We start from the raw sequence: 27,968 nt of genomic DNA, 5'->3' as shown, positions 1-27,968 counted from the left end.
AAAATTGAGCTTTAAATAAAATAGTAATGTATCAAGATTTGTTGGTCGCGCTTGAAATGTACTCTATTCTCGGTATCCACGGCAGAGGTTATTCACCCTACGCGATGTGACGGAGCGACACGTCCTCTCTCTGTGAAGCCTTGCGGCGGTCTGGTTTGAGTTGACTCGCGTGCAGCGTTTTATAGTAGTTTTTAAATAATTTATAAAAAAATAAAAACGAGAGATTAAATTATAATATAAAGTTTATGTTTTAAAGAAAGAGTTATATTACTATAGTAAATAATTGTTATATTAAATTAAGTAAGATAGATAGGTAAAAAAAGCATTTGAAATTCACAATTTTTCACATTGTTAAAATATTTTTTTCTGAAAGATAGAGACCTAAATCAAAAAATGTTTTCAATTAACTATAGGCATGGGGATTTCGTCTATGAGTAAAAAAATAAATATGATTAGATTTGCCACTGTTTTCACATGAATTTAAGCTTCGAAATAGACGCTGAACGGGAATTTTATAAAACATCTGTTACGTTATAGGGGTTTTAAGTATTTAAACTACACAAATTGAAATTTATGTTCAATTAACTATATAGACAGTGAAATTACCTTGCGTTATTAAAAAATAACATAGTTATAGGATAAGTAGTTACTGAGAAACAGTTTTTTGAAAAGTACCATTTTAGGCCAAATGGCGCGCGGTTGACGTACACGCTCTTAATTTATATAAGGTATACACTGGCTTGAGCACTACTTATTAAAGTATAACAAAGCTGCGTGAAACAAACAAAAGCCATCTACGAAGGAATTATTCAGAACGGTAATCTAAATGTAACAAATCTTACAAATATAATTTTATACACAAAAAGATGTGAAATTCCCACAATTTTTACTCTTGTCAAGCTCTTGCAAATCTTAATGGCGGTTTGCAGCTAAATTCCGACCCCAAATACGCACATTTGGCATACATCTCCGTCACTTATTGATACCTAAAATTTGTTTCTGCGCAGCAACTTGCGCAATCTTTCGTGACGACAAAACGTTTGGCGAGAACTATAAGAATGATATATAATGCCACTTTTGAGCCATAAGGTGGGATAAGCGAATTTTCGGGGAATTTCACCTTATAAAATAACTTCAGAAGGTATATGTTTTCCTTAATTTCCGCCCAAATATTTATAACAATAACTACGTATACAGAGATATATTACAAAGTCGTTGATCGTAGGCGGTAGCGTGACGTCACGATAACGGAAACAAGAACTTAAAATACGTACAAATGTATGTAAAACAAAATTAATACTACGGGATTATTCTTATAGCTAACTTTATGATTGCAATGAGAATCCGGCTAATTGTTGAGCCGCCGCATTTCAAAACGGTCCTGTTTTAGATGATGGTTAGCCATAATGTAAAGTGGTGGATTATACAAGTCAAAAATCATCAAAGGACCCTTCCCGCTGTGGGTTAGCAGCGGTGAGGGAGTGTCAGACTCTTACTGACTAAAAATCGCGCGTATCCGTCGTAGGCCTTTTATGTACCAGGGCCGCGGTATCTCTTTCGAACAACCCGCAGCCCCAGCAGGCCTGGCCTTATTGGGCCCCGCTGGGATTATACAATCTGACTGTGACATATAGGTGCAGACATCAGCACATCAACCTACCTCAATCTGTCAAATTTCTTCAATAGATTTTCAACCTTATTGCAATAGTGGAAGGTTATTGTTCGATTGGTAAAATTTTACAGATTCGAGTAGGTTGACCTGCTGGCGTAGGAATATGGTGTAAAATATAGAGGGCGTTTTTAGAAGGCTTTTTTCACTACCATAAAGTTAGCTATAAGAAAGAATACGCAACCAGATTTATATCCATTTTTATAATAAAAAAGTGGATACAATAAAGTGTTCGTAAAGCGAATTTATTTTTTCACAAATAATATTAAACTTACCTATAGTAAAGAAAAATTAAGTACACATTGTAAGTTATGAGATTGTTAGAATACAAAACTCCTCTTTTTTTAAAGTTGGGTAAAGAAAACTGGGATTGGTTTTATATTTTAATACTTTATTTATATTTAGGACATAAATGAACAATCTCAACGCTTACATATTATAAAAAAAATACATTAATTAATGAAGATGTGACAGAATATATCAATATTGTTGAAAATGTCTTTTGAAATGTAAACTATACAATATAGGCTTTTTCTTGAGTATTGGAGGTATCATGTCTATGAGTGCTAAGGTAGATTTGGTTGCTCAATAGCTATAAATATTTTACCTCCATATGGTATTGAGATGGAAACGTAAAGAAATGATTTTGAAAAATAACTACAACTTGTATCTAAAACTAATGAAAAAAAATCTTAAAGGAATATCAATAAACCTAATTTACAGAAAATGTCACTAAGTTAATAATGATCTATAACTTAAGTTAGTCAAAATTATATTAATAAGTATGAATGAAAGAAAAAAAAACATAACTAACACAGTAAGTTATAAATAAAAAGTTAGAATTTACAAAGTAATGGTTAACTTAAATGTTCTTTTCAATGAACAAACGAAAATGAACTCTAACGTACTAACAATAAGGTCGATGAAGATTGTCACTGGAAGTAGTTCCTCTTTTTTCTGGATACTCTGAAATATTAAATTATATAATTTACATCAACGTGTAAAATAGCTTAAGGTGTCTACACATCAAAGCCGCTGACGCCGGCGGCACAGCCCGGCGGCCCAACCCGCCGGCTGTATTTTGTACAATAATGCCGACGGCATCCCTCTCCACTCACTCAGTCAGTTGCCCGCCGGCTTTCATAGAGTATTTGACAATTACTAGAACACCACGGGCTGTGCCGCCGGGTCAGCGGCTTTGGTGTGTAGACCCCTTTAAGAAAAGCTCCTGTTTATGTCAAAAAGGAAAGTTAGTATCCATTTTGCATGCAAAAATGCAGATATCCGAGATTGAGAATATTACCGTTTTTAAAATATTCGTCACAAATAGAAAGAATATAAGTACTTATGTATATACGAGAACGAGTTTTAGTATAAAATTGACGATGTTTAAAATCTGCAAATTTTTATATTTTGGAAACTTTTAATATATAATATAAAAAATAGATTTGTCTACTATTGGCAAAATTTACATAATATATGGATTATACATGGATATTAAAATTCAATCTCTAATTGCAAATCAATGGGTAGTTCAGTAATAGAAATTGACAGTTAGTGGCTTCTCTGAAAAATGACACACAAAACACAACACTCCTTCAACATTGAAATAAAATTACAGCACTCACCCAGTATCAGCGGGCGAGAAGAAGAATCCTCTCGGTCTTGGGAGCGTGGCGCCCAGCGGCGAGCCCGCGTCAGTCCCGGGGCACGCCCACTGTGACCAGTAGTCACATGGTAAACGGAGGAGAAGCTGCATCACCTGGGAAATGAGAGCATTTGGGAATCAGTCGGGTTTCAAAAAAGAACATAAAAAGAAGATCGTTTTTTTCTGAGCGAAGACTTCAGAATAGAGAAGTTTGTCAGCCAGTTTAACAGCCCCCTAGCTGTTCTCATGAACCGTAGGAGTGTACCTGTAGAATTTCGGTATTCAAAAATCGTGGCTCGAGTGAACTCTCTATCTAAAGTATGATGAGAGATATTCTGATAATTGTTTTTAATAAATCACTCCAGTCTGGACCTTTAAGTCACCACTAGATTTTTTTTTTCGAGCAAGATTTAAATACCTCAGTTTCTCACTACCGGGTTAAAACATTATTATTCTTTATTACACATGCAAAGCAGAAATATAATACATATACGAAGACAAACTTGAGTTTTCTAATAGCATGATAGAGAAATTCAATAGGGAAAGGTAAGTCATCTATATAGTACTCACATTGAACATCTGCGCAGTAGCGTTATACATCTCAGTGGGTTGTGACATGAGTCCGTATCCGATGAGAGTGGGGCCGAATATCTTCGCCAAGTTGTCGATGCCCATCTCGCAGTCCGGGCTTTCTGCTACCCTGTAAATAAAATTATGTAAGTATGATTTTATACTTGATTTATGTGGGCTCTTCCTGGTAACAGCTGTATTGAAAACTACGTTTCCCAAAGGAGATTGTCACACGTTAAAAGTGGCTTATTCCCATTCTTAGGTTTTAGACATGTCTCGAATTCTTCGGCTGTCTTTCCAGTTTTCATGCTAAGACTGCCGAACTTCCGTACTTGAACTTTCGTAAATGAAATCTGGTACACAGATGTATAGAGCTCAAGTAAGGACATAGGCTATTTTTAACCGACTTCTTACACATTTCAGATATTTGTATTTTTTTGCGTGGAAGTAATACCTTCCCCCTGTTATAACTTTTTGCTTCATTGGGTTCTTGTAGCTGAAGCAAGTTAACATGCGCAAATGACAAGAGCACGCGGGTGGGTATTTTGCTTTGGTACATGCGCGAGTCATTCAGCTAAATCCGGTTAGACTGGAAGCCGACCCCAACATAGTTGGGAAAAAGGCTCGGAGGACGATGATGACATGCGCGAGTCACTAGATCCGCCCGTTTTTAAAATGAACATACGCCGCACAGGCTTCTCACACCGTGTACCTAGATGCACCCTGAAGCTACATTAGCTACTCACTTCTGCAAATGCAGCACTATGAACGCTAGAGTATCTCTATTGGGCTGCGGCAGCTGTGACACAGCTTGTACAATAGCGGCGGAGGCGTCACTGGGCTCGTGCAGTGTCGCCGCGTGCATGAAGTCTGCCCACAGCGCGGCGCTGACGAGCGGCTCGCGCAGGGAGCGGAGGAAGTCCTTGATGCAGCCGCACAGCACGTGGATGTCCTCCTGCGCGAGGGACGGGGAACCGCAGCCGCGGAGGAAACGTTCCTGGGGAATAATAGTTATTTGTTATACAAGAGTGCAAAGTTGCTTTTTAACCGCGGGCTCAATTTTGATGACCGAGCAAGCGAAGGATTCTAAAATTGAGACACGAGCGGAGCGAGTGTTTCAATAATTAGAATCCTGAGCGATAGCGAGGGAATCAAAAGAGCACGAGGTGAAAAATCTTTGCACTCGAGTGCAACACGTAACTTTTCATCCCACCTCATCGAAGAAATTACTAAATGCAAAAAAACAAAATGGCGCGCACATACGAGTATCAAATTAAAAAGATGTACCTATTAAAGTTCATATATTTGAAAACTCACTTTAAAAATGAAACGACTTTAAAAATCTGTGTAAAAACAATAACAAAAAATACTTAATTAATTGAATAATTATTTTAAGCAGTATTTTATTTGTTTAATATGTATTTGTTTGAAAAGTCTTATCAAGATTGTCACAAATGGAGTATTGTACACGATGTTCTAAATTCAAATCACTTTGCCGCTCTAGAGGATAAAAACGACTTTTGCGCTCAGATATCAAAGGCTAAAACTACTCTTTCCGAGATGGTGGGATGAAAAGTATATTTTTGATTAAATTGCCCGGCGATAAGCCGATATGTGAGCTGGTTGTGATGCAAGATGGAATGAGAGACACCACTGATATGGGAAGGGTAAAGCAATACACAGTATTATAACAGTAATAGATAGAAATAAATACATAGTAGTATTTTGAGGGCATGATCTTAAACAATTAAGAAATGACTAAGTAGTATCACACAGTAGGTCTTTGAATAAATTTTCATTTCGTAATTTTGGTAACATTTTAAATAATTTGCTCATAACTCTTCATTGGTTTCTAATACTACTCTAGCTAAAATTCGATGGCAAACTCAACAGAAATCTACAGACAACGGACACGCAACATGTTTACGTTCTAAAAGAATGAAATTCATTATTTTCGATTTTATGTTTATTGAAGTCAATATTAATTGGCTCAAAAATATTTTATCTCAAGATAAAATTGCCTAAATGACATACCTTAAGCCGTTTAACGTCCTTATCTGTAGCGCTGATGCGGTATATCCCCTTCTCGTTGAGCCCTCGCTTCTCGACCTCGTTGATGCAGTGCACTAGCAGGGCCGGGACCATCGGCGGGGTGGATGGCGCGTAGTCTGAGATACAACCCTCCTGGGAAAACGAAGGTATTTTTTTAGAGGTTTTTAAAGTATTGTGAGGGTTTCATATTTGTTATAAGGCGTGACGACAGGGTTCAAAGTGTGTTTTTAAGATTGGCGAAAAATATTGCACACCTATTTTTTATTTTAACAAAAGGTTTATATTTATTGAGATGAGAGGCGTGCTGGTGACATCACGTCTATGTATTTGTTAATTGTGACAGAAACGAAAAAAATATGTGTTTGTTACAAATGGAATGTGGAGGTGTTCTTTAGAGTTGAAAATGGAGGTAGTCGTTAGAGTTAAATGTGGAGGTTGTCATTAAAGGTTTATGTAGAAGTGTCTATTACAGGAGATTGTGGAAATGTTAGGGTTGAATTTGGAAGTGTTTGGTAGGGTCCAACGTGTAGGTGATTGGTTTATAAGTTTTTTTTATCCCATTTGTGTGTTGTCAATAAAAGTTTATCGTTGTTTATGTACCATGGGCTGGTTGGGCCTGCGGGCGGCGGGCCCGGGCGGCACACACGGCAGCGGCAGCAGCGCGCGGCACTCGGGGTGGGTCTGAGCGCGGCACCACTCGCACTTCACGCCCAGCTTCGCGAACTTTATACTAAAGGGGACAAAAATAACATCATTCATATAATAATTGCCTATTAATAAAGTCTCTGATAGCCTCTAAGGAATTTATCTGACAGATAAACTATAACTTTGGTTTCACAGGTTTCAGATAGCAAAATCTGGCAGAAATTATCTGACACTAGCTTCTGCCAGCGGTTTCACCCGCATCCCGTGGGAACTACTTCCCGTATCGGGATAAAAAGTAGCCTATAGCCTTCCTCGATAAATGGGCTATCTAACACTGAAATAAATTTTCAAATCGGACCAATAGTTCCTGAGATTAGCGCGTTCAAACAAACAAACTCTTCAGCTTTATAATATTAGTATAGATATAGCTTTAACTTACAAGTAACTAACACTTTGTCGGCAAGGTTTTTGAGTTGCTTCTTTCTGTACTTAAAATAGTTTAGAAAACTAAAAAACACGCTTTTTGTAACGTTTCTTAGCTAGTCATGTAATGTTATCAGAACTCAGAACGTGTTTAAAATTTCATCCTGATCGAAGGATGGGAAGTCAAATTAAGATTCCAAGATTTTCTTACATACATAGTTACAAGTAAAGTTAATAATAAGCGTGTTTAAGTAAGCTACTAGTTAGAGATGGTTATACTTTTACCTTTTATCAGCGTGTTAATAAAAGGTAAAAGTATAACCATCTCTAGCTAGAAGCCTGAATCTTTCAAATACCTCACATCAAATTCCCTCTAAATCAGTTCAAAATACACAGTTCCCACTCACGTCTTCCCACAGGGTCCGCAAGTCTCCCGCTTGTAGAAGTTCTTGGCCACGAAGTTGTGTTGTCTCGGGCGCGAGCGCGGCGACGCGGCGAAGGCTGACAGCACCGACGGAGTGCGCTGCGGCACCGCGCGGGGCGTCTCAGAACCGCTGTCTGTGTCTGTAGGGAAATAAAATACATGCTTCAAAATTGCGTTGCAAGATCTGAGAAGCATATTGTACGTACATAAGTAGATTGCAAGTCAAGCTCTTTAACTAAATTATATTGCACGAATCGGTGGGTAGAGGTTAGGTGCCAGCAGTTGGAGATAGTACCTAAAAATGGTTTGGTATGACCACAATACGCTCGAAATTTTGCTGCAGATAGCTACTCAATGTTGCGAAAAAAAATTTAAGGGTCAATACAAAAATTTTTGACATATTGCTTAAGATTAGAATTTCTTATAATTAAAAATGACTCATTTATTTTGCCTTTAAACTGGTATGGTTAAATTAACTTTAGGTGATAAAAATTATAATAAAATCTTATGTAATTTTGTGTTTTAATCTCTTTCACGCCTGAAAATATGCCACACGCGGCTCAACTTCTTGTATTTCTTTTCAGTCCATTTCTTTCTCACTCCGACACCTACCAAATTAAGTTTCACAAGCCGCACAATTTACATACCAGTACGAGGCGGCGCAGAAGGTGTGCACTCCTCCTTGATGTTCATGTTGTGCTGCATGCGACTGGCCGACAGTCGGGCCGACGACTTGCGCGGAGCTGGGGCCTCGTCACTGCTCTCTGATATTGGTTGCTAGAAAGTAAATAAAGGATAGATATTGTTTAATATGGTTAATCGGGAGAAAACTTTTATTTCTCGAAGTAAAATGACGGTTGACTGGCTATTAATTCAAACTAAACTATACTCTGTTTGGTTAGGAATTTAAATAGAGGTAAACATTGAAAGGACTTTTTATACATATGTACACAATATGTACGACAAAAAAGTACTGCTTTAAATAATGTATTAACTGATTTAAGCCCAAACTTACTGATAACCTACACTTCAGTTTTTATTAAAACAACCAACAACAGATGAGTGTTCAACTTACAAAGTTATTGGGCGGCTTCAGATCGTGGCTGGTGGGCGCTCGTTCCAGCGTCAGTGTAGTGGTAGCAGTGGCCAGCACTTTACCACCTTGCAACTCCACCGTCTAAACAAATAAATAGTCACACATATGTATAATAGTTTGTCTTTGAAAATGATTTTTATATAGTTCTAGTCAGTTTTTAACTACATACATTCTGTAAGCCAAACAGTATCTACAAATACAAACCCTTCATTACTGCCAAGGTTCATAAAAATCCATTAAGTAGTTTTTGCATGAAAGAGGAAATTAAGTCCATACATACATACATACTTTCACATTTATAAAATCTTCTTATCAAGTGAGCTGCACGTTTCATCACTTGACAAGCCATGGTGTCAGAGGGTTTTCTCAAATCCTATGTGGATTTGATGCTGATCAAACAACGACTACTACTGAGTAATAAAGTAGTCCACCATACCTTATGTCCTACATTCTATTGTCCCCACGTACGAACGACGCTTCGACGCTAGAGACAAGTACTAATCATCTTCTGAACTACTGAGTAATTATAGTAGTCCACCATTCCAGCAGACCGACATTTCCGTGCTCTCTGATGCACGGGTGCACAAATCGATTTCGGCCCAACCCGGAAATCAAACCCGAGACCTCGTGCTCAGCAGCCGCGCTTGCGACAGTAAGTCTTCCGAACTACTGAGTAATGAAGCATTCCACCATACCTTATGTCCTACCTTGGTAGCGGACGAGCTGGAGCTGCGTCGCTTCTTGGTGGCGGGCGCGTTCTCCCGCGCGTTCCACCCGCCTCGCCCCACCCATGAGCGACGGGTGGAAGCCAGGGATAGGTCCAAGTCATCTTCTGAGCGGGAGTATGACATCTCTGAGAGGAGAGTGCCTGCAGGAAAAGATTATATTATTGACTAACTATTCCTCGTGGTTTCACTCTTGTCTCATCTCTAGATATGTACCAAGTTTCACTTAAATTGATTAGGTAGTTTTAACCTGAAGGATGGTCAGATAGATAATTAATAGACAATTAAATTCCGCATTTATAGAGGCCACAGTAACAACCACAGGTATCCAGATAACAGGTAACTTTGTCAGGCCTAATAAAATAGCCTATGTAAGTACAAAATTTCATTCAAATCAATTCAGTAGTTGTGGTGTGAAAGTGCAACAACTGCTTTTGCATTTAGAACACTTGTAACAATGATTTTACCTGTAGAATTAAGTTCAGGCACACAATGAAGCTTAGCATTGTGATCCTGCTGAGCAGTGCCATTGAGGAATGCAAGCTTCTGCAGAGTCTCATCATTTAGCTTAGCTCTGTTGTCATTGAACAGAAGATCACGAGCCATATCTAGTAGTTTGCTCTGAAAAAGATAAAACATTTGAACACATTTATCAAAAAGAAATATTACAGGACATCCTGCAATCTACAATGGATGTAACATAGTCATAAAGGAGATAAGTCCATATTTTACCCTAGTATACTACTGTAGATATAGAAAGTTCACCAGCATAGTGACCATATTATAGAGTTATGCCAAAATCTATCAATCAATTACTTAGCCTTAGCTGAGGAATTGTTCTAACTCTTTTGGTATTCATTTCCAGAAGTACAGCAATGTTGCAAGTCAGCTTTTTCATGTAGTTTCTATTGTCATGAAAATAGAATAAACAAATCAAAATTACCAGCTCACTATATTTCTTCAGCACAATATTCCTTTCTCTCTTCTCTCCGTCTAGCAGTTTCCTGACATGTGCGAACTTGGCCTCCCACTTGGCAAGAGTTCGGAGTGCCTCATCCAACTCCGCCTGTATCCGAGCTGCTTCCTTCTCGGCTGCGGCCCATTGGCCTCGGACCCATTCCATTTGTTTTAGGAAGGCTAGGAAACCTGGATTGTATGAAATTATATTTTTTTTATTATATTATGCAGATTTAAATAAAAAGTATGTTGGCTTTAATATTTGATATGGTAGTTGTCATAAGTATGTAGTCTCTTTAGGATGTAGTAACAAAACATATCTAAGACTAGGCGTTTTCCTGCGGTTTCACCCCTGTCCCGAGGGAGCTAGTGCCAGCACCGGGATAAAATATAGCCTATGTTACTCGCAGATAATACAGCTTTCTAATGGTGAAAGAATATTGAAAATTGTTCCAGTAGTTTTTGAGTTTATCCATTACAACCAAACAAACAAAGATTTCCTCTTTATAATATTAGTATAGATAGTATAGATAAAAACATGCATGTTCCTTTTCAATACTAGACCTATAGTAAGTATAATAAAAAACATGTAAGAACCTTGTACTTGGTTAAACTAATGATAAATACAGATATAAGAAGAAAAGCTACTGTTAGACAGAATGTTTATATTAAATAATGTGTCCTTGGGAGGCTTTGGTCCATAAATAGATTTCAAAAAGAATATAAATAGACTTACTCAAGCAAACCCACAACTTAGCTACCCACACTTCAATGTACACTAACAAAAGCGCTAAGTTGCAACAACTTTATGTATTTAGTGTGAAATGAATGTCTGATCAAGGTCAAATTTTAATGAAAAATAACTGTTTGTATTACATTACAGATGTAGTAATAAATGATGATGAATTTCCAGAGGATTTTTTTATAAATTATGAGTTGGAAAGTGAGTTAGAACTCAGAATGATGACAGGTAAGGTATGATTTATCAAACATAAGGCCGGTACCTACGTTGGCAATTTTAAGGTACGAAGGTGGAAATAAAAATTATCAGATAGATAGTTAAGAGCATTCTACCCGCGTATGAAATTATAAATTACTTACAATGAATACTTTTGCAGAATTAGATTAACAAACTTACATTCTTCAGCCGCCCCGTCGTTAAGAATATTATTCAACCGATTTATATCATCGAATTGAGCCACCAACGACAAAGTTAAGCCAGGCCCCGAATCCGAGTTGTCTGAACTCATTTTGTATTAAATTCTTGTTAAACACACAATAAACAACAAAACACTACAATATTCCGCAAAATGTTTCACAGTTTCACATTTCAGTTTACAAAGAACAGCAAAACAAATTATTTCAACCGCACAATCTTGAAAATTAACGGCTTTTTGCTCAAACGAGAAATGGCTGACAGATGAGAGGAATGCAAACAGGTTGCGTTCGGAAACTCATGCATGAATTGTAAGAGAAATCCGTTAGCACAATAAATAAATGCAAAAAAATTTAAAATTATAAATTATCCACTGCCATAGGTTTAAGTCTATCCTAAAAAGTAATTTTATCCTACAATCACATCGCTGTCGATGCAAACTTCTGATTCTAAATGTTTCAACACTTTATGGTTTTGTTTTAATAGACTTCTTAATATTTTGCTTTGGTTTTCGAATGTTTCTTAAATGTTACCATTAAATTTTGATGTGATTAAAATAGCAGAAACTTATAATAAATAAATATATGCGACTGCAACGTGGAAAATTATAAAATCAAGTAATAAATTATATCGGTATCAGTCGTTTGTTTCTTTATCAAAAGGGCTTTTATTATTTTCTGTTGTTTTAATTACATAATATTTTTATTGTTTTACCCAACTGCTTTTATGCATGCTGCTGCTGCAAGTATTTGAATCGGTGTATGAATTATTTACACACTAGCCGTTTTCCCGCGATTTCACCCGCGTCTCGTGGTAACTACTGCCCGTACCGGGATAAAATGTAGCCTATGTTACTCGTGGATAATGTAGCTTTCGAATGGTGATAGAATTTTAAAAAACGGTCCAATAGTTTTTGAGCCTATTCATTACAACCAAACAAACAAACAAAGTTTTCCTCTTTGTAATATTAGTATAGATATACCAAAATTACTAAAGATGGTTAATATAAAGCTGAGCGATGATTATCCCAAAGATGAAAGTTTCGTAATGATTATCGTATTGTTACTACTCGATTATCACAACAAGCCGAACACCATTAATTCAACATTGAATAAATCTTAACCCATTAGAAGTCACTGTACTCGATTGAGTACAGTCATATTCCTAAGTGTAAATAACAGATCTCGTAAAGTTAATGTAGTTAACCTTGTTATTTTACTTGATTATAATACCCTTTTACTATATGAAAAATATTATGTGCGTAGCGTGATTTTTTTTTACAAAAAATTCCAGTTGAAGTTGTGCTTCCGAAATGTTGTTGAGGTATGTTGTCATTTTGAGTTTTTTTTTTATTATTGCTACTTTTTAGTTGTTTTTTTCGTAAGATTATTTCAAAATACATATCAAAGAAATATATAAATAACAATATAATAAGTAATTCATACCTCAAATGAAACTAGGTTCATATAAAAACGACTGTACTCGATTGAGTACAATGACAACATAGGTAAGTAAAATAACTATTATTTTTTCAAATTCCTTACTGTGTAGAAGCAGCATTTTCCTGAATAAAAAGCTACTAAGGGGTTCGAAGAAGTTATTGAAGCCGTTTTATATTGTACACGTGTGCATTGCCTGATGAAGAGGAGAGTCCTAATAAGGATACAGCAGCATATCGACAACCGTGAGACGTAGCTGGTACTATTGATATCATCTGGGTACCATGGCAATCAAGTATGACACTATTGAACCACAGAGGACAATCAAAAGATGGTGTAATAGTGTGGTGTGAATAAAGAAGGAGAAGCTAGCCATAGCGATATCGGGCTATTCCAAACAAACAATAACAATATGGGACGTGTGGATGAACTCTACCAGCCTGTCTCACTGGACAGAATTGCTGTACTGTACATGGCATTTGCTAATGCGTGGCCCTTTTATGCAAGGAGTAATAGTAGTTCTATGGAGTTTTGCAGTCATATCGCACTATATCATTTTCGCCAAGGTGAACCAATAATAGTCGCCGGTAAACTATGAGCCTCGAGAAGAAGCTCAAAGTCTCAGTATCAAAAAAAAGAGCAACGAGAGGCTATGCCAGGAGTTTCTCTGCGAGATTGAAATGAGGAGATCCACAGAAGAACTAAAGTCCGACTTGGCCCGAAGAATTGCAAAGCTGAAGTGGTAATGGGCAAGGCATGTAGCTTGCAGAACAGATGGCCGATGGGGCTGTTCTTTAGTGGAAACCACAACCTGAAAGGCGCAGCATGGGCAGGCCCTCGACTAGAAGGACGAAAGATCTGGCCAGGGTCATCGGGAAGCACTGGATGCGGGTTGCTGAAGATCGAGCAATGTGGTAAACGTGAGGGGAGGCCTTTATCCAGCTGTGGGCCTCTTTCGGCTGATACAATGAACGAATAAAATCGCGCCATGCTGCATCAATAGTCGATGGCCCTCATCAAGTTGGAGTTGAACACTATCCCGTCAAAATAGAAAAACAGCTACGACATGTAACTTGTCATTCGAGAGTTCTTTGGCAGTGTATCACGTATCTAAAAACACTTTGTGTCGAAAAATTATTATTCGAACATCTTTATACACAGGAGGTCATTGTACTCAGTTAAGTACACCCCTGTAATTTCATGAAAACTATGAATTTTCACATTTTCCTTGTATTTTGTGTTTTTCTGTTCCCAATTCTATATGAAAATAAAGAAAATTACAAAATAATATAAGTACTTTTTGTTTGACCTCTAATGGGTTAATATAGGTTTAAAATCGTCATATTTGAACGTTATCAAAATGTTAATGACAATGTCATCTTCAGACTGCTTATGAGCGAATAAAAATAAAATTTTATATTCACACTCAAAAGATTGATTTAATGGTATGGGTAACAGATGTTCTAATTAACAAAACACAGGCTAAAAAAGACAATTATTCTTGTCACCATTTCAATAGTTGTTTTGAAAGGGCTTCATCACGTTGGCTTCTGCCTCACTTTCACCTTGCAAAAATTTGGGACTGTGACAGTCTCGTGGCCAGACCACATACATAGAAAAGGGAGGTTCAGCATAGCGGCCTTTTTTGGCCGTTGCAAATATGGCTGATGGAAGGGTTATATAATGCTTATTAAAAGGTTTTCTAAAACACCGAACTTTTAAATTAAGGATTAAATATTTTCTACTGAGTGGCAGAAAAATAAAACTATCATATGGCAGCCCAAAGTTCTACTTTCAGTTTGACAATGACATTGACAGTTCAGCTCATTGACAAATCGCGATGACGTTCCGTTGAGAGCGGTGGTTCGTTCGGGTGGGCCGCGCTCTCTGGCGAATATTTGTGAGATAATTATTATTTCCGAGTTAACCGGCGCCCTAGCGACCGCGGGTAGCCATGGCGGACGAGGAGAATAATTGTGATGACGGTGGTGGTGAATATAAAGCGGGGCAGGCGTTCCGTTTGCGGGGCCGCAAGGGTGCGCTCAAAAAGAAGAATGTTTATCTGATAAAAGACCACAAGTTCATGCCGAGGTTCTTCAAGCAGCCGACGTTCTGTTCCCACTGCAAGGACTTTATATGGTAAGTCTTGATGTTATATCGATTGTACTTTGGTAGCGAGACATTAAAAAGGTGAAATTAAAAATACACTATTTGTTTACAATGAGGCGCCTTGTATGGTCGAGCTTTTTTGGGTGGTAAGGCACCGATAACAGGCTGTTCAGCCTGGCCAGCGATAAAGTAGGTTAAAAATAATTTAGTAATACCTATTTGGTTGTGGATTGTTTGGGATGACAATGATAACACATTTTCCTGTTGGTTTATTTATAAATCAAGCATTTTATAAATATTCCATGTATGTGGCTGATCTGTACCTACATGTAGGACAATTTATAATTTTCACAATAAATTAGCCATTTACATTCCAGTAAGAATCTCATTGGACAGGTATCAAAATTATAATTTTTAAAGTTAAACTAATTTATGAATATTTTAAGATATTCAGAATGCCTTGATTTTTGAAATATTAATTTAAGTAAAAAATAAATACATATGTATAAAAATATATACAAAAATATCTTTGTATATTTTTTACCGATTCATATTTATTCAGACTCAGAATAATATACTTGTTTTACAAGTCAGTGAATAATTTTGATCTCTATCAAACACTTTTTTTTTTAACTTAATTAAACTGGTCTACATGTATAACATGATTTATTTAAATTTTAAAACACTTTTGTGTGGTCTTAAAAACTAAATAAATAAAGCCACTAAACAAATATTTGAAGGCCACTTAAATAATTTATTTATAAAAAATATTACTCAAATATTATGAATTAAAAAGGAAAAAAGCATTTGATAAAAATATTAAACAATTTTATTTATTTGATGTGTACAACACGAGGAAAAATATGGACAGTATATTTTTTAATAACATATACATATAGCTACAAAATATTTAACACAAACCATAAAAAATAATAGAAAACTGCTTAAAGAAAAAACATAAAAAAAAGTTTCTTATAAATCAGAGTCAATCAAAGCAACTTTGATAGACACATGCCCGTTGAATACTTAGCGGGTAACATTGACATGTACGTCATAACAAATCTTAATAAATACACAAAATACTATCGGGATAATGTGATATGTAGTTATGTTTACTTTATAATCATTTGGAAGAAGTTCTGAATATTGTAATTGGGAAATTAGTGTAATAGATTATTTTTATTTGTTTTCAACTACAAAAAAAAATTGTGCTTAACAAGTCTTTATTTCGCTGTTTTCCCATGAATCAGTTTGAAATTATTACTTCAAAATAAATGATAATCTGGGTGTGGTCCATTTTTGGAGTTGGTCCATTTCTAAAGAAGTCTAAATAAAGTCAATAAAAGTACAACCAATAGGTAGGTTAATTATACCTACTTTTACTAAATCTAATAAAAATTCTAGTTAGACCAAACCTTAGGTTCTACATGCACCAAAAATACGAAAAATGGTAGGTACTTTCCCTCATATCCTACAGGGTTTAGATGGTATTGACCTTTTCTAGAGCCTTTGACCCTTCCAACTGACAGATATTGCCCATTTGTCAAAAGACGACGACCCTATTGCTAAGGCTTTAGTCGGATGCCGTGAAATGGAACGACGAAAAATGTACTGTGAGTAATGCCTCTTTGGTCCTGTACTTTTTCGTATGCCTCTACTGTTTCTGAAGTTTGAATAAAGAATTGTTTTATTTTACCTACTTGATTTGTTGCATTTGTTTTTTTTATTGATTTTCTTGAGATTTTAACATGACATTGACATGAAATCCGTTTTTTGAAATAAAGAGTTATATACAGTACAAAATTTGACCGTCGAATAATGGTTAATGGTTCAAATGGAAGTATTATTTCTATTAATGAAATTGGAGCAAGCTACAGAAAAAAGCAGCTCTAGAGTCCACGATCTATTAGTTCTATCACGACAACATTAGCATTAGCGATGCAGTAATTATAAAATTGAACATGCGGTCCTGTCTATGATCAAAGTAACGACAAGCGACAACTGTACACCAATCCCACACCTGCAGATTGTTATTCAATCTCAAATAATATTAATGAGCTAATAAATAACCGTATCCTCTTGCCAAATTCACTCGTTAGTCTAAGACACATTGACTAATACCCGGCTCCTATAAAAAGAAACGAACGGAAGACTTTTGACATAAGCTCCATAGATTAAACGTCAAAATACGACTGTCCGTTAGCAAAACGGATCGTTTCTTGTTTGACGTCGATAATGGGTCTTGCACCCAATCAAATCGGGCTTCGGAAATTGGTAATGTTCTGAACATTGTTTCCTAATACGCACCTGACACCAATACGCACGAATCGATACAGACATTTCCTAGTCATAATATCTGTTACGACTTTAGACCATACAATAAACAATATAAGGAAACCGAGTCTATTTGGAAGCTTGTTATTTATGATTTAGTTTCGTAACTGCTAAATCTCGGCTGTAGCTCTAAATTAGGGCTTTCAAATACCGGATTTTTTCAATTCCGGTATCAGTACCGGTATTAAAAATTTCAATACCGTGATCACGTGATCACGGTATTGTCGGTCATGCTAATATTGCAATATTCCAGATAGCTCCTTTATGCGTCTTCGAAGTGCTTTTGCAAGATTTTGACTTAAGTCATTGCTTGCAAGCTTGACCATCTAACTTCGTCAACATAAATTTTAGCGCAATATCCGCTTTTAGTAAATTGGCATCCCGTTTTCAAATTTTTAATACAGTTACTTTGACTACAGAAAGGCTGTTGTAAATATTTTTTAATATTGTCAAATCGAATTCGTCTAATTTGAAATCGGGGTTTAATTTTAGATCGAATAAAACTTTTAAAACACAATCCTTTAGTTTAAAAAGCGTCCAATCATAGCCCCGACACTATGACTAAAAATGAGATTGACTTCATCATGACGAACAAGAAGCACATAGTCAGAGACGTCTCCTTGATCAATAGGTTTAATACCGGTAGCGATCATCGACTTGTCCGAGGCTCTCTGAATATCAAGGCCGAACGTTTTCGTCTGATGAAGGCTAGGCTCCGACCAACACTGCTCCAAACCATTTCAGGATCTGAAACTTTCCAGTCAAATTTGCCGCCGTGGAAACCACAACAGACGTTGGAAACGACACCAGAACCACGAATATGTGGTTCAGATCCTCAGGAAGGAAGGGTCGATATTCTGTAACAAGCAGCGTAAGGGCAAGAAATCAAAGCTTTCGGAAGAGACATTAGGGCTTATGAAGAAACGACGTGAAAACCCGCCTGTGACTTCGTCAGCTAAGCGGGCTCTAAACCAAGAGATCAACAAGCACGTACGACACGACCTACGGTGCTCCAATACTCTTGACATTGAAAGAGCAATTGAGCTGAATCGGGGGTCAAAGGTGTTCGTACAATCTCTTGGAAGAAGCCACTTGACGAAGCTGACCACAACAAGTGGAGAAGTCATTTCTTCGGTGCCGGCAGTCCTTTCGGAAGTGGAAAACTTCTATGGCCGGTTATACGCATCGCATGCATCTCGACCTGAAATGAGGATGATCCCGGAAATGAGGATTCTAGAGCTACTGGGCGAGCTCCAGAAGCTTTTTAACGCCGTCCTGTTTGAAGGGAGAACTCCAGAGGCGTGGAGTAGGAGTGTTGTCGTCCTGTTCTTCAAAAAGGGAGACAAAACCCTGCTGAAGAACTATCGACTCATTTCCCTCCTAAGCCACGTATATAAGCTGTTCTCAAGAGTGATCACGAACCGACTTGCGCGAATACTCGACGAATTCCAACCACCGGAGCAGGCTGGGTTTCGGAGCGGATACGGCACCATATATGTACCACATCCACACAGTGCGGCAGATTATACAGAAGACCGAAGAGTATAATCAGCCCCTGTGTCTAGCATTTGTGGACTATGAGATGGCCTTTGACTCGATTGATATATGGTCTGTTCTGTCTGGAGTCCCTGCAGCGTTGCCAAGTAGATTGGCGGAAAAAGGCTCGGAGGATGATGATGACATCTTACGAGTACGTAGTTATTTATCTTATTTAATACAACTTCCTACTACTTATTACAACAAACCACAATAATTAAAATTATAAAAAGATTGTAATACCGTAATCACGGTATTGGCTCGTCAATACCGGTATTGAAAAAAGACCAAAATATATCCGTGATCACGGTATTACGGGATCCCGTAATACCGGTATTGAAAGCCCTACTCTAAATTATCATGTCATGGTATTGTACTCCGTCTATTATGTGAATGGGCAAGGGATTCGCTTTTCAAATTCAAATTTTGTTCTACATCAGACTGTTGAAAGGAGTATTTTACTACTGCTGGCTAGGAATAATTTATGGCTGATAAATTCAAAATTGGAACGTCAGTTGTTTCTTCAAAATGATTTGCTAGGTCATGAATCTGGCTAGCAAGTCAACTGTTCTAGTGTCCATTAAAAAGCGTATGGAATCCTCAACTATTCTAGTTTTATTAAAAACGTTAAATCGATTCATATTAGAGCGACGCGCGCATTTCAACAGGAAATGACTATGTTCATATGAAACTAAATATAACAGACCGTACCTGATTTATAGACTCTATTTTTATATCAGAATGGTTGTGGAATAGTTTGTTGCACCGCAGTGACATGCTCTTGGCTCCAGAACAGAATTTATTGATTTTGCACACTTTAATGTGTAAATTCTTGTTTATTATTGAAATAATATCTTGTCTCGTTATATTTGAGGAGGGTTATTGAGTTAATCTTGAAATTAGGCCAAGGTATGTCTGTACCATCAACAGGTAAATGTTTGCAAAAGAGGTTGAGTGACATTTTTGAAGTCGTAAATTAATCTGCTTTATCCGCTGGCTGTATGATTGATGATCGTTAAAAGACGGTGTTTAAAACAAATAAACATTTTTATAAAAGACTTGCGACCTTCTCTTGCTTCGTAACAGTATAAATTATATACCTGAACCTTCCTCATCAATCTTTACATCTACTGCTGAGAACCCCATGAAGATCTATTCAGTAGTTTGCCGCGAATAGGCAGACAGAGAGACGCAGTAGAGGACATTGTTCTAATAATGTGTACTGGAAATCAGCATTATATTAAACTGGAAGTCAAGCCCAATATGGGAAAAGGCTTAGCAGAACACGATAACACAGTTATGACAGACAATCTAATCTTAGTAAAAACAAGATTGGATATAGAAGAAAGGATAACCGTAGGACGAGCGTGGGCTACAACAGTTTACGATAGCAAATAGTGAAGACACGAAACAAACATTTGTTAGAGCATACTAATATTTGTTCTACTGTGGGAGTTCGCGTTCAATCTTAGTCGGGATTGAAGATATTCTAGATTTATGGTTTTGTCTTTCTTTGAACTTTTGGTCTGGGACTGTCAAAGATCAAAGGGATCAGTTGATTGTGATTTAAATTAGCGTCCTGTGGATCTATTACGCTTATCCGGATAAGAAGTGGTGTATAGCCTTCTTCGATAGTAAATGGGCTAACTCAAGATTGAATTATATTGATTTCTGACACTTACGCGGCTATTAGACATAAACTTTAATGAAAATACTTTTACGGATTTCATCGCGGATGGATGCTATAAAGGATTCGAAACGTCGGGATTAAATCATATTGATATAGCCGCGATAAAATCCGTAAAAGTAGATTTATTTCAAATCCTAATCCGTAGTTCCGAAGAATTATTCAACCAAACAAATTGTTCATCATAATTATCATACCAGCCAATTGCCATCCACTGCTAAACGTCTAATTCTTGCATGTTTGTTTTCCATGTATTTTTCATTTGCTTTCTTAATCAAAACCCAATCAGCAGCCGTTCTAATTAGGTCTTAACGGTTGATTATTAATTAATGCGTACATCAGACTAATAGAAGGAAAAACGTAATTCTTTCTCCTACTCCGTCCCTTTTTAGCGTGGCTTGAAACATAGTGTTTCAAGTCCCTTTCTTAATTAATGGCGTTCCCCTTGGTTTATTCTTGAGTCTGAATTTCTGAAATGGGGCTCCTTTTCTTACTAGAATGGTTTAAATTGTGGTTTATGTCACTTGGAATCTAATTCTCTTAAAATCTTTAAAAGGATATGTTGATGATTTCATTATTCTAAAAGCATTTTGGATCTGGCTTAGCAGTTCGTGGTTAGAGGGGCACAGCCATACGATGGATTTACTTCGTGGCTTCGTAATCTAAGAAAAACTAGACTATTTGTTTAAACATTGAAATACCTATTTGTGTTGAGTGTGTTAAAAACAATGGCATCATCATATCTGTAATGTTATTCATATTGATCAGGAAATTCTCAAGAATATAAAACCCATGTGCTTGAAATGGAATTTTCTCTAGATTATTTCTATTACCACTCACAACTGCATACTTGTGATTGTGATATTTCTTAATAGACAATCAAGGTCGATATATTTCAAGAGTTTAGCATACTCGTATAATAAGAGTTTAGAATAGTTGTGGTTACTCAATTTATTGTAATGTTGCGTCATTTCTTACAATTATTATTAAGCAGAGTTTTATCAGTAGCACCGATAGTTTAACATTCCAGGAAAGTGCAAAAAAATTGTGCTTGTATTACTGACAAATGTATTTACAAATTTTCCTTTTTTCCCAGGTTGTCTTGAAATCCCTGAATCCCAGACCTCAAGCATGTCCCAAGAATCCTTAAGTAACGAATTTTACTTCAAAATCACGTTTTATCAAAAAAGATGTAGAAGAAGATACTTTTATCCTAAAATGTGATATCTTGTTGTCTCTTTCCTGAAAACTGAAAGATTTGGAGCATTACAGAAACTGCGTGCTACGTAAATAAAATTGCTTCTTCATCAACCAATTACTGAACACCTGATTCAAATGTTATTCTAACGCTCATTATAAAACACACCAATTTAATTATACCACACAATACAAATGTTAAGTCATCCTACATTAATAACAAGACTACTATATAAACGCCTGAGGGCGGTTTTAATAAATATGAGATGAGAAGCCTGGATCCAGCCTTTTAAACGTGCTCTGTGTATTGAGCCCAGTCATCGATTAAGGTTTTACTAGAAATATGAGGGACATCCACATTAGAGACCAGAATGGTTTCAGCAATTCTTTGCTTTATGATTGGGATGGTATGAAATCTCGTCTGTCCCAACAGGCTTGACGACAGGGTCAAAAAATAGTGATCCTCATTAGTCCACATTTAAGATTGACGAAATATTTTGGCTATATATTAAAACACGAAACATTTATTAAAATATAACGCAACAGAGGTTGAGAATAGGGGCTCGTGACGTCTAAGTAAAATTTATACTTTAAAGTTACGTTCCACAAAATTCATTCGTGTTGTATTTTCGTTGTTATTTATTGTGTGGGAAAAGAAAAAATACGTGCTCATTATTTTAAGATTATCTAAAAGACGGACTAATTACTTTTTTTCATTCGCCATGGCTATGTATTCCTTGCTATACGATTGAGATGGTATAAAACCCCGTATGTCCCAATTAACAATGGCGTTGATGGTTCTTCAGCCTTTATAACAATTTCAAAATGTATTCCGAAAATACGTTACTTATTTATCTGCGCGAAATTGCTCCCATTCGAGGACTGTATAAGCACCGCTTAGAGCCACGTGTAAGCTGGTATATTATAAATGAGAGGGAATTTCGCTGTCAGCTTTCGAGGGTATTATTCAACAGGTATATATGGAGTTTTGTGTGTTGTTGGTATAGTAACAGCTGATTTTATACAGTGAAATGTTATAAAGAAAATGTTTTGACGACCTACTTTCTGTTACTATCCCAACATCGACGTGGTTGAATTTTGGTATCTAAGTTTCACTAATTCTTTTTTTCACTATAACGAAGTGTGCTCTCTTATTGCCACATTTTTTTAGACTTTGTTCTCTAAGCTAATTTATTTGCCAATTTAAAGTCTCTTATTCAGCTCATTCGAGGCAGTTTTCGATTCTCTCAGTTTTTCTGACTCAATGGTCAGTTTGAACAACCGACGAACGATGTTAACACAATTGCATTGCTTGCACTAGACGACTGTCGAAGCAACCGACAAACCTCAGTAATAGATTAGATTCCAATCCCATTTGGTATTCGATAGGTTCTGCGTATTTTTCTTTAAGCTTCGAAATTCGAAATGGTTTCATGAATACCGGTTTTATGAATAGACCGTCCTCATTGGTTGAATGGAGTTCGAATAGGATCAATGCTTGAGCATCGTTCTAGAACAGGAGCATTAGTTTTCGCTAATCAACTTTTAAGTGATTCATTGAACTGTGAATTGGTTTCAATGCCAAGAGCAAGGTTGTACTGAAACAATTGTATTGGAGTCACGTCATAGTTATGAGAAATGCATCCTGAACAAAGCGGTGATCGTATTTTGTTATTCAAGTAATGCACAATCTAGCATCTAGCTAGGTTACCGTGATTATAATCATGTTCCGGTTGAAGATTATTATCTTTGTTTGATTAATATGGCTAGAAAGGAAGTGTATGAAAGTTAGGCAACTTACAGTAATTACCATCTAGCTGTAAGATTACATATAAGATTTATTCACGTGCTTGATCTATGGAGGTAGTAAATATGTAAAGTACCTATTCATAGACTGCGGTAATAGCAGCCTAACGTAGGACGATCGATCATCGCAGCTGTTTACTGTTCATCCATTATTCTTTCTGCATATTCAATCTCATACAATAGTTGAGTAGATAGACATTTATCAATAATCAAAGAACATGCTAAGAGGACCTTTGTGGTTACGACAAGGGCTTGTTCTCTGTGTTTTATAGATGACATTGCGCATATTCTTAAATCTTTTTCCAGTAAGTGCTAAAACGAAGGTACTTATCAATATTTTCTTAAGGTAAAGTAAACGAGTACAAGTACTGGCTGGGGATTCCCAAGAAGTTTTTCAACGTGTTTTATCATTTCGAAATAACGATTAAATGTTAAGGCGACTTTTTAACCAGGAAATACTACAAAGCCGGTACACTACGCTTAAAAAAACCTGTTAGCCAAGATTTTACATTGTGTAGTAAATTAATTGATTGGAGAATAAAAGAACTTGCGGTTACAACTAACTGGAGTACGTAATGATGAGTAATGGTAAAAAAAACTTGTCCGTCTACATGTGAAGTCCTCAGATGCTAATGACGTCATCGTGTCTGCGTAAATGGCGGCCAGTACGTTTAACGGCTCAATATAAACAAATGGTATTCAAAAATGGAATGCAATTGTGACGTTTATGTTAGTTTACTGCTGCACTGCGTGACATCTTATCTATCCTGTGCCTTTGATTGTTATAAGATTGTTTTTATGAGTCAACCGAGACATATGCATGGACTATAAAGGCATAGTATAACTGCAGGTACAATGCACATATTTTCGCAGTTACCCACATAGCAGTTTTTTCCTGTTTCCGTGTAAACCCAACTAAATCGCCAGGTAATTGCATAACAATTTGCCAGCGTCCAAACGCTTGGATTGGGCACACACACAGTATTTTGCATGCTTAAATTCTTAACTCCACCTGTATGAACGAAACTGACCTAGTTTCCTTCAGTAAAAATACGTTTGCGACGTACCTAGCAATTGAAATTTCCTGCACAAGTAGTGCTACAAATTGACCAATCAGGGCGTGGATGACATGTTATGGAGCTCTCGTACTCGTGCTATGAACTGCCAAGTTTCCGGTGGCGCATAGCTGGATGGCGCGTTGATTGCACCTAATCTAATCGTTGGAGTGACTGGTTTTGAACCAAGGACGATGCCGTGATCTCTTAGTTCCCGATTCCTTCAAACATGAGAAGATTTGCAATGCTTACGGATAGGGAGATTCTTGAGCCTCACGGAATAAACATAGAAAAACTACCATCCAAAAGCAAACCAAATTGTTTTTTTCTTTTTTGGGAACGGGGGATAAAAGTCCGTTTATTCTTTTAGGCAGTTCTTGAGTATCTACATTAAAATAGGTTTTGTGAGTGGCGATACTTAAATGGACGTCCGGCGCACCCGGGGTAGTCTCGCTACCAACATGCTGACTAGCAAATATTTTCCCACGGTTTGTGCTATTCTTAAACAAGTTTCGTGCCAGTAGGAAGCTAGAATACATATTTATGTTAGGTAAAAGGCTTTTAGGTAGCCAGATTTGCGTGTTACGTTCTTAATGCAAAGAATTGGACGTAGAAGGCAGTTTTTTAAATCCCGTGGTAAAGGTAAATATAGAGAACTCTGAACATGTAGTCCGTTTATTGTGTATCAGATAAAGACTGTTTTGATAAATATATATGTGTTTGTTAATCACAATGATTAAAGTAAGTACTGGCTATTAAAAATAGATCGCAGAATGTACGTGATATTTACTTTTAAGTCTGAGAGACTGCAAAAAAGTCTCGGTAACGGTGACAATATTGTTAAGAATTCCTTTTACATTAATTTATTTATAGCGTTACTCTCAGTAATAATTTACGCTATTCTACCTAATCTGTGTGTAAACAGGAAAATCCCTGCATTTCTCGTAACGACAAACCATTAGGGACTACTTTTTCTCGATAAAGGTCAGTTAGGAGGGAAACTCGGGAATGGTTAATGGTCACTGAGTGAATCAGCACCTCTTTGCTATGGAGTCACTCAGGTGCCTATCAATTTTGGAGGGAAGGGGGAACGATTTGTCATATTTTTTGCCGAAAATGTAGGCGTGTGTCATTCCGGATTGCGGTATAACCAAATATAGGTACTTGTAGTTAGGAAAATATAATCATTTTTATCGTCCCATCGCTGGGCACAGGTCTCCTCTAACACGGAGAAGGATTGAGCGTTTATCACCACGCTTGCTCAACGCAGGTTGGTGATTTCAGACTTTACAGTCTAGATTAGATCAGGAAAATAAAGACAGTTATTATTCTATGATTTTGAGAGCCTACAGTTTTAAATGACCCTTATGGTGGTACATTTTGTTAATAGATCATATCATAAACATTATGACTTTCATTGCTGTCAAAGTTTTGTCAACAAATGACAATGTTTTGCTGCACGGAAGCGCTATCTCGCGCGTTGATTTATCTAGAGCCTAAACTAAATATTCCGAACAATGAGTGATGTAATAAAACAAACAGTTGGTATATCTAATATGTGAATCACTCTTGCTCTCTCGGTCAGTGTCACTTTGGAGGTTATAAGATGAAATTAGCTACCGTCAGCGGTTTTACCCACGTCCTGTTGAACTACATCGCACATCCTGATGAAAGAGAGCCTTGATTTCTCGATAAATGGCAGTTCATATCTAACACAGCAAGGATTTTCGAAATTGGACTAGTAGCACAGATTACTACAACAGTTCAACAAATTCAGGTTAATAACATTAGTACAGATAATGGAAATATGCAGTATTTAGATATTTTGACATTTTTCCTGTTCTAAATAAATTATATGTAGGTACGTATTTGTATAAAAATAGTTCATAATAATGTAGCATAATAACATTTGAGTAGGTATTTAGACGAAAGTTCATGGTTATTAGCGCATTTAACGTGACGCTAGTTAGTTGTATTAATCGACGAAAAATAATACCTACTATTTATCAATGTACCTATTTAAATGTTTTTCGTTCATTAATGTAGCATAATACCACAACAAATACTAAAATGATTTATTTAAAATTCGAATTTTATGACGAAACAACAAAAATAAGAAAAAAACTGGAATTTGAATTTAGAATACAAACAAATGGCGCCAATACGTGATTACTCGCTTCGTCTGTGGTTTGTATTGAAATCAACATGGCAGCCCGCTGTTATCCTTTCGTCACGCTTACTGGGCCGCGTGGCTAGTAGTGATAGAGAATTAAAATTCATACTTGATTTAATGGCTAGTGAGGTATAATGTATGTGTTATATGCCATGGTATATTTTAATTGCATTTTTTTTTAGTTGAATTTTTTTTTTTTTGTCTTTGGGACTGTTTGGAGCAAAGCAATTTCAGTTTGGAAAATGTAAACGATTGATGTTGCATTTCAGAAAAATACACTCGTAATATTACATAGGGCAGTTATCAAATGAAGAGAGTACTGAAACTGAAACCGACTTTACTATTTTACAAAAAGTAGCCACCCATATGAAGCTTTTTAGTTTTTATTTCAAACTCGGCTTTGCAGGTTTTTAAATTACGAACAAAGTTACACGTTCCCTCCGGACATGAGGGAAATTTTGCATAGTAAAGCAGTTTTTTAGTATACCCGTTAGTTCTATAAAGTACTATAGTACTGCAGCCATCATTTAATGGAGTCAGTCAACCAATCAGAAAACGGATCACATGTCATTTGTTAGGAACAACAAGGCTTAGAGCAGGTAACTAACAGGAGCTGCCAGAAGTCCAAATCTTTCCTAAACTGGCAATAAAATAAAAATCGTATAACACAAAAATTGTGATAGCTCACTCAAGTACTTTCAATCACATTGTTCCGCACTCATACGACCAAATTGTCAAACAAAATCAAAATCTGAGATCAAGCATAAAAACTCGTCTCACATAATATCTAATAAGAGTGTGACCAGATTTCTCGTCCCATTGACAGAAGAAAAGACACAGCAAGGGTATCCAGTTGGTTGAATGCTCTAAGCAACATGGGTATTGAGTATCAATGTCGCTGTTTGCGTGTTGATCGCTATAATGTGTCTTTCACAAGTTCGTACAATCCATCACTGTCAAACTTAAATAAACTCTTTTGCAAAAAAAACGGGCACCTATGCGAAATCTTAGTTTTAAGGACTTTACGTGTATTTCAAAGGGTTTTAATGATTGTAGTATGTTTCTAGCATCAAAAGAGTTTGCCAAGCATGCGTGAGAGTGTATTCTAAATTTGAATTTTGTACAATTGCTAAGAAATTGGTTAAACCTTGTTTTGGACTAATTGCTGGCAGAAAGTTCGTCGGTGTTTTGAAAAGTTTTTGAAGTGATTTTCAGGAAAATGATAATGCAGTTTTAATTAATGATTAATGTACTTTTTAGTTACATC

The 27,968-nt window shown here is 36.6% G+C and overlaps 2 protein-coding genes across 4 annotated transcripts in view; one reads left to right on the top strand and one right to left on the bottom strand.

The window, feature by feature from the left end:
• Positions 1 to 224: 224 nt before the first annotated feature.
• On the bottom strand, positions 225 to 11,635 carry LOC110374919 (rac GTPase-activating protein 1). 2 transcript variants are annotated; one of them, XM_064035930.1, is made up of 13 exons: positions 11,348 to 11,635; positions 10,196 to 10,398; positions 9,720 to 9,873; positions 9,223 to 9,395; positions 8,507 to 8,608; positions 8,079 to 8,208; positions 7,415 to 7,571; positions 6,540 to 6,669; positions 5,922 to 6,071; positions 4,634 to 4,884; positions 3,888 to 4,017; positions 3,298 to 3,431; positions 225 to 2,635 (listed from the first exon to the last, which is right to left on the bottom strand). In XM_064035930.1, the coding sequence occupies exons 1-13, from the start codon at positions 11,457 to 11,459 to the stop codon at positions 2,602 to 2,604; spliced, it is 1,860 nt and encodes a 619-aa protein (XP_063892000.1). In that variant the 5' UTR covers positions 11,460 to 11,635; the 3' UTR covers positions 225 to 2,601. The 2 variants fall into 2 exon arrangements, with proteins under 2 accessions (XP_063892000.1, XP_063892001.1); XM_064035931.1 differs by having other exon boundaries at positions 9,235 to 9,395.
• Positions 11,636 to 14,622: 2,987 nt separating this feature from the next.
• LOC110374922 (protein kinase C, brain isozyme) overlaps positions 14,623 to 27,968 on the top strand; it is a 201,715-nt gene continuing 188,369 nt past the window's right edge. For both annotated transcript variants that reach the window (XM_021332853.3, XM_021332851.3), the window contains exon 1: positions 14,623 to 14,943. In XM_021332853.3, the coding sequence (XP_021188528.2) occupies positions 14,759 to 14,943 (185 nt within the window). In that variant the 5' untranslated portion in view covers positions 14,623 to 14,758. The remainder of the gene's footprint in view (positions 14,944 to 27,968) is intronic.

This window comes from Helicoverpa armigera, chromosome 8, assembly GCF_030705265.1.
Source record: "Helicoverpa armigera isolate CAAS_96S chromosome 8, ASM3070526v1, whole genome shotgun sequence".
NCBI classification, from domain to species: domain Eukaryota; kingdom Metazoa; phylum Arthropoda; class Insecta; order Lepidoptera; family Noctuidae; genus Helicoverpa; species Helicoverpa armigera.
This window is presented reverse-complemented; position numbering and strand designations above follow the sequence as displayed.

Excerpts from the sequence above, each read along its gene's own strand:
- LOC110374919 (XM_064035930.1), bottom strand. The coding sequence starts at position 11,459 with ATGAGTTCAGACAACTCGGATTCGGGGCCTGGCTTAACTTTGTCGTTG. Across the intron at positions 9,396-9,719 it reads GCCTGAACTTAATTCTACAG|GCACTCTCCTCTCAGAGATG; the intron begins GTAAAATCATTG and ends CTTTTCCTGCAG. Across the intron at positions 4,885-5,921 it reads AGGACGTTAAACGGCTTAAG|GAACGTTTCCTCCGCGGCTG; the intron begins GTATGTCATTTA and ends ATTATTCCCCAG.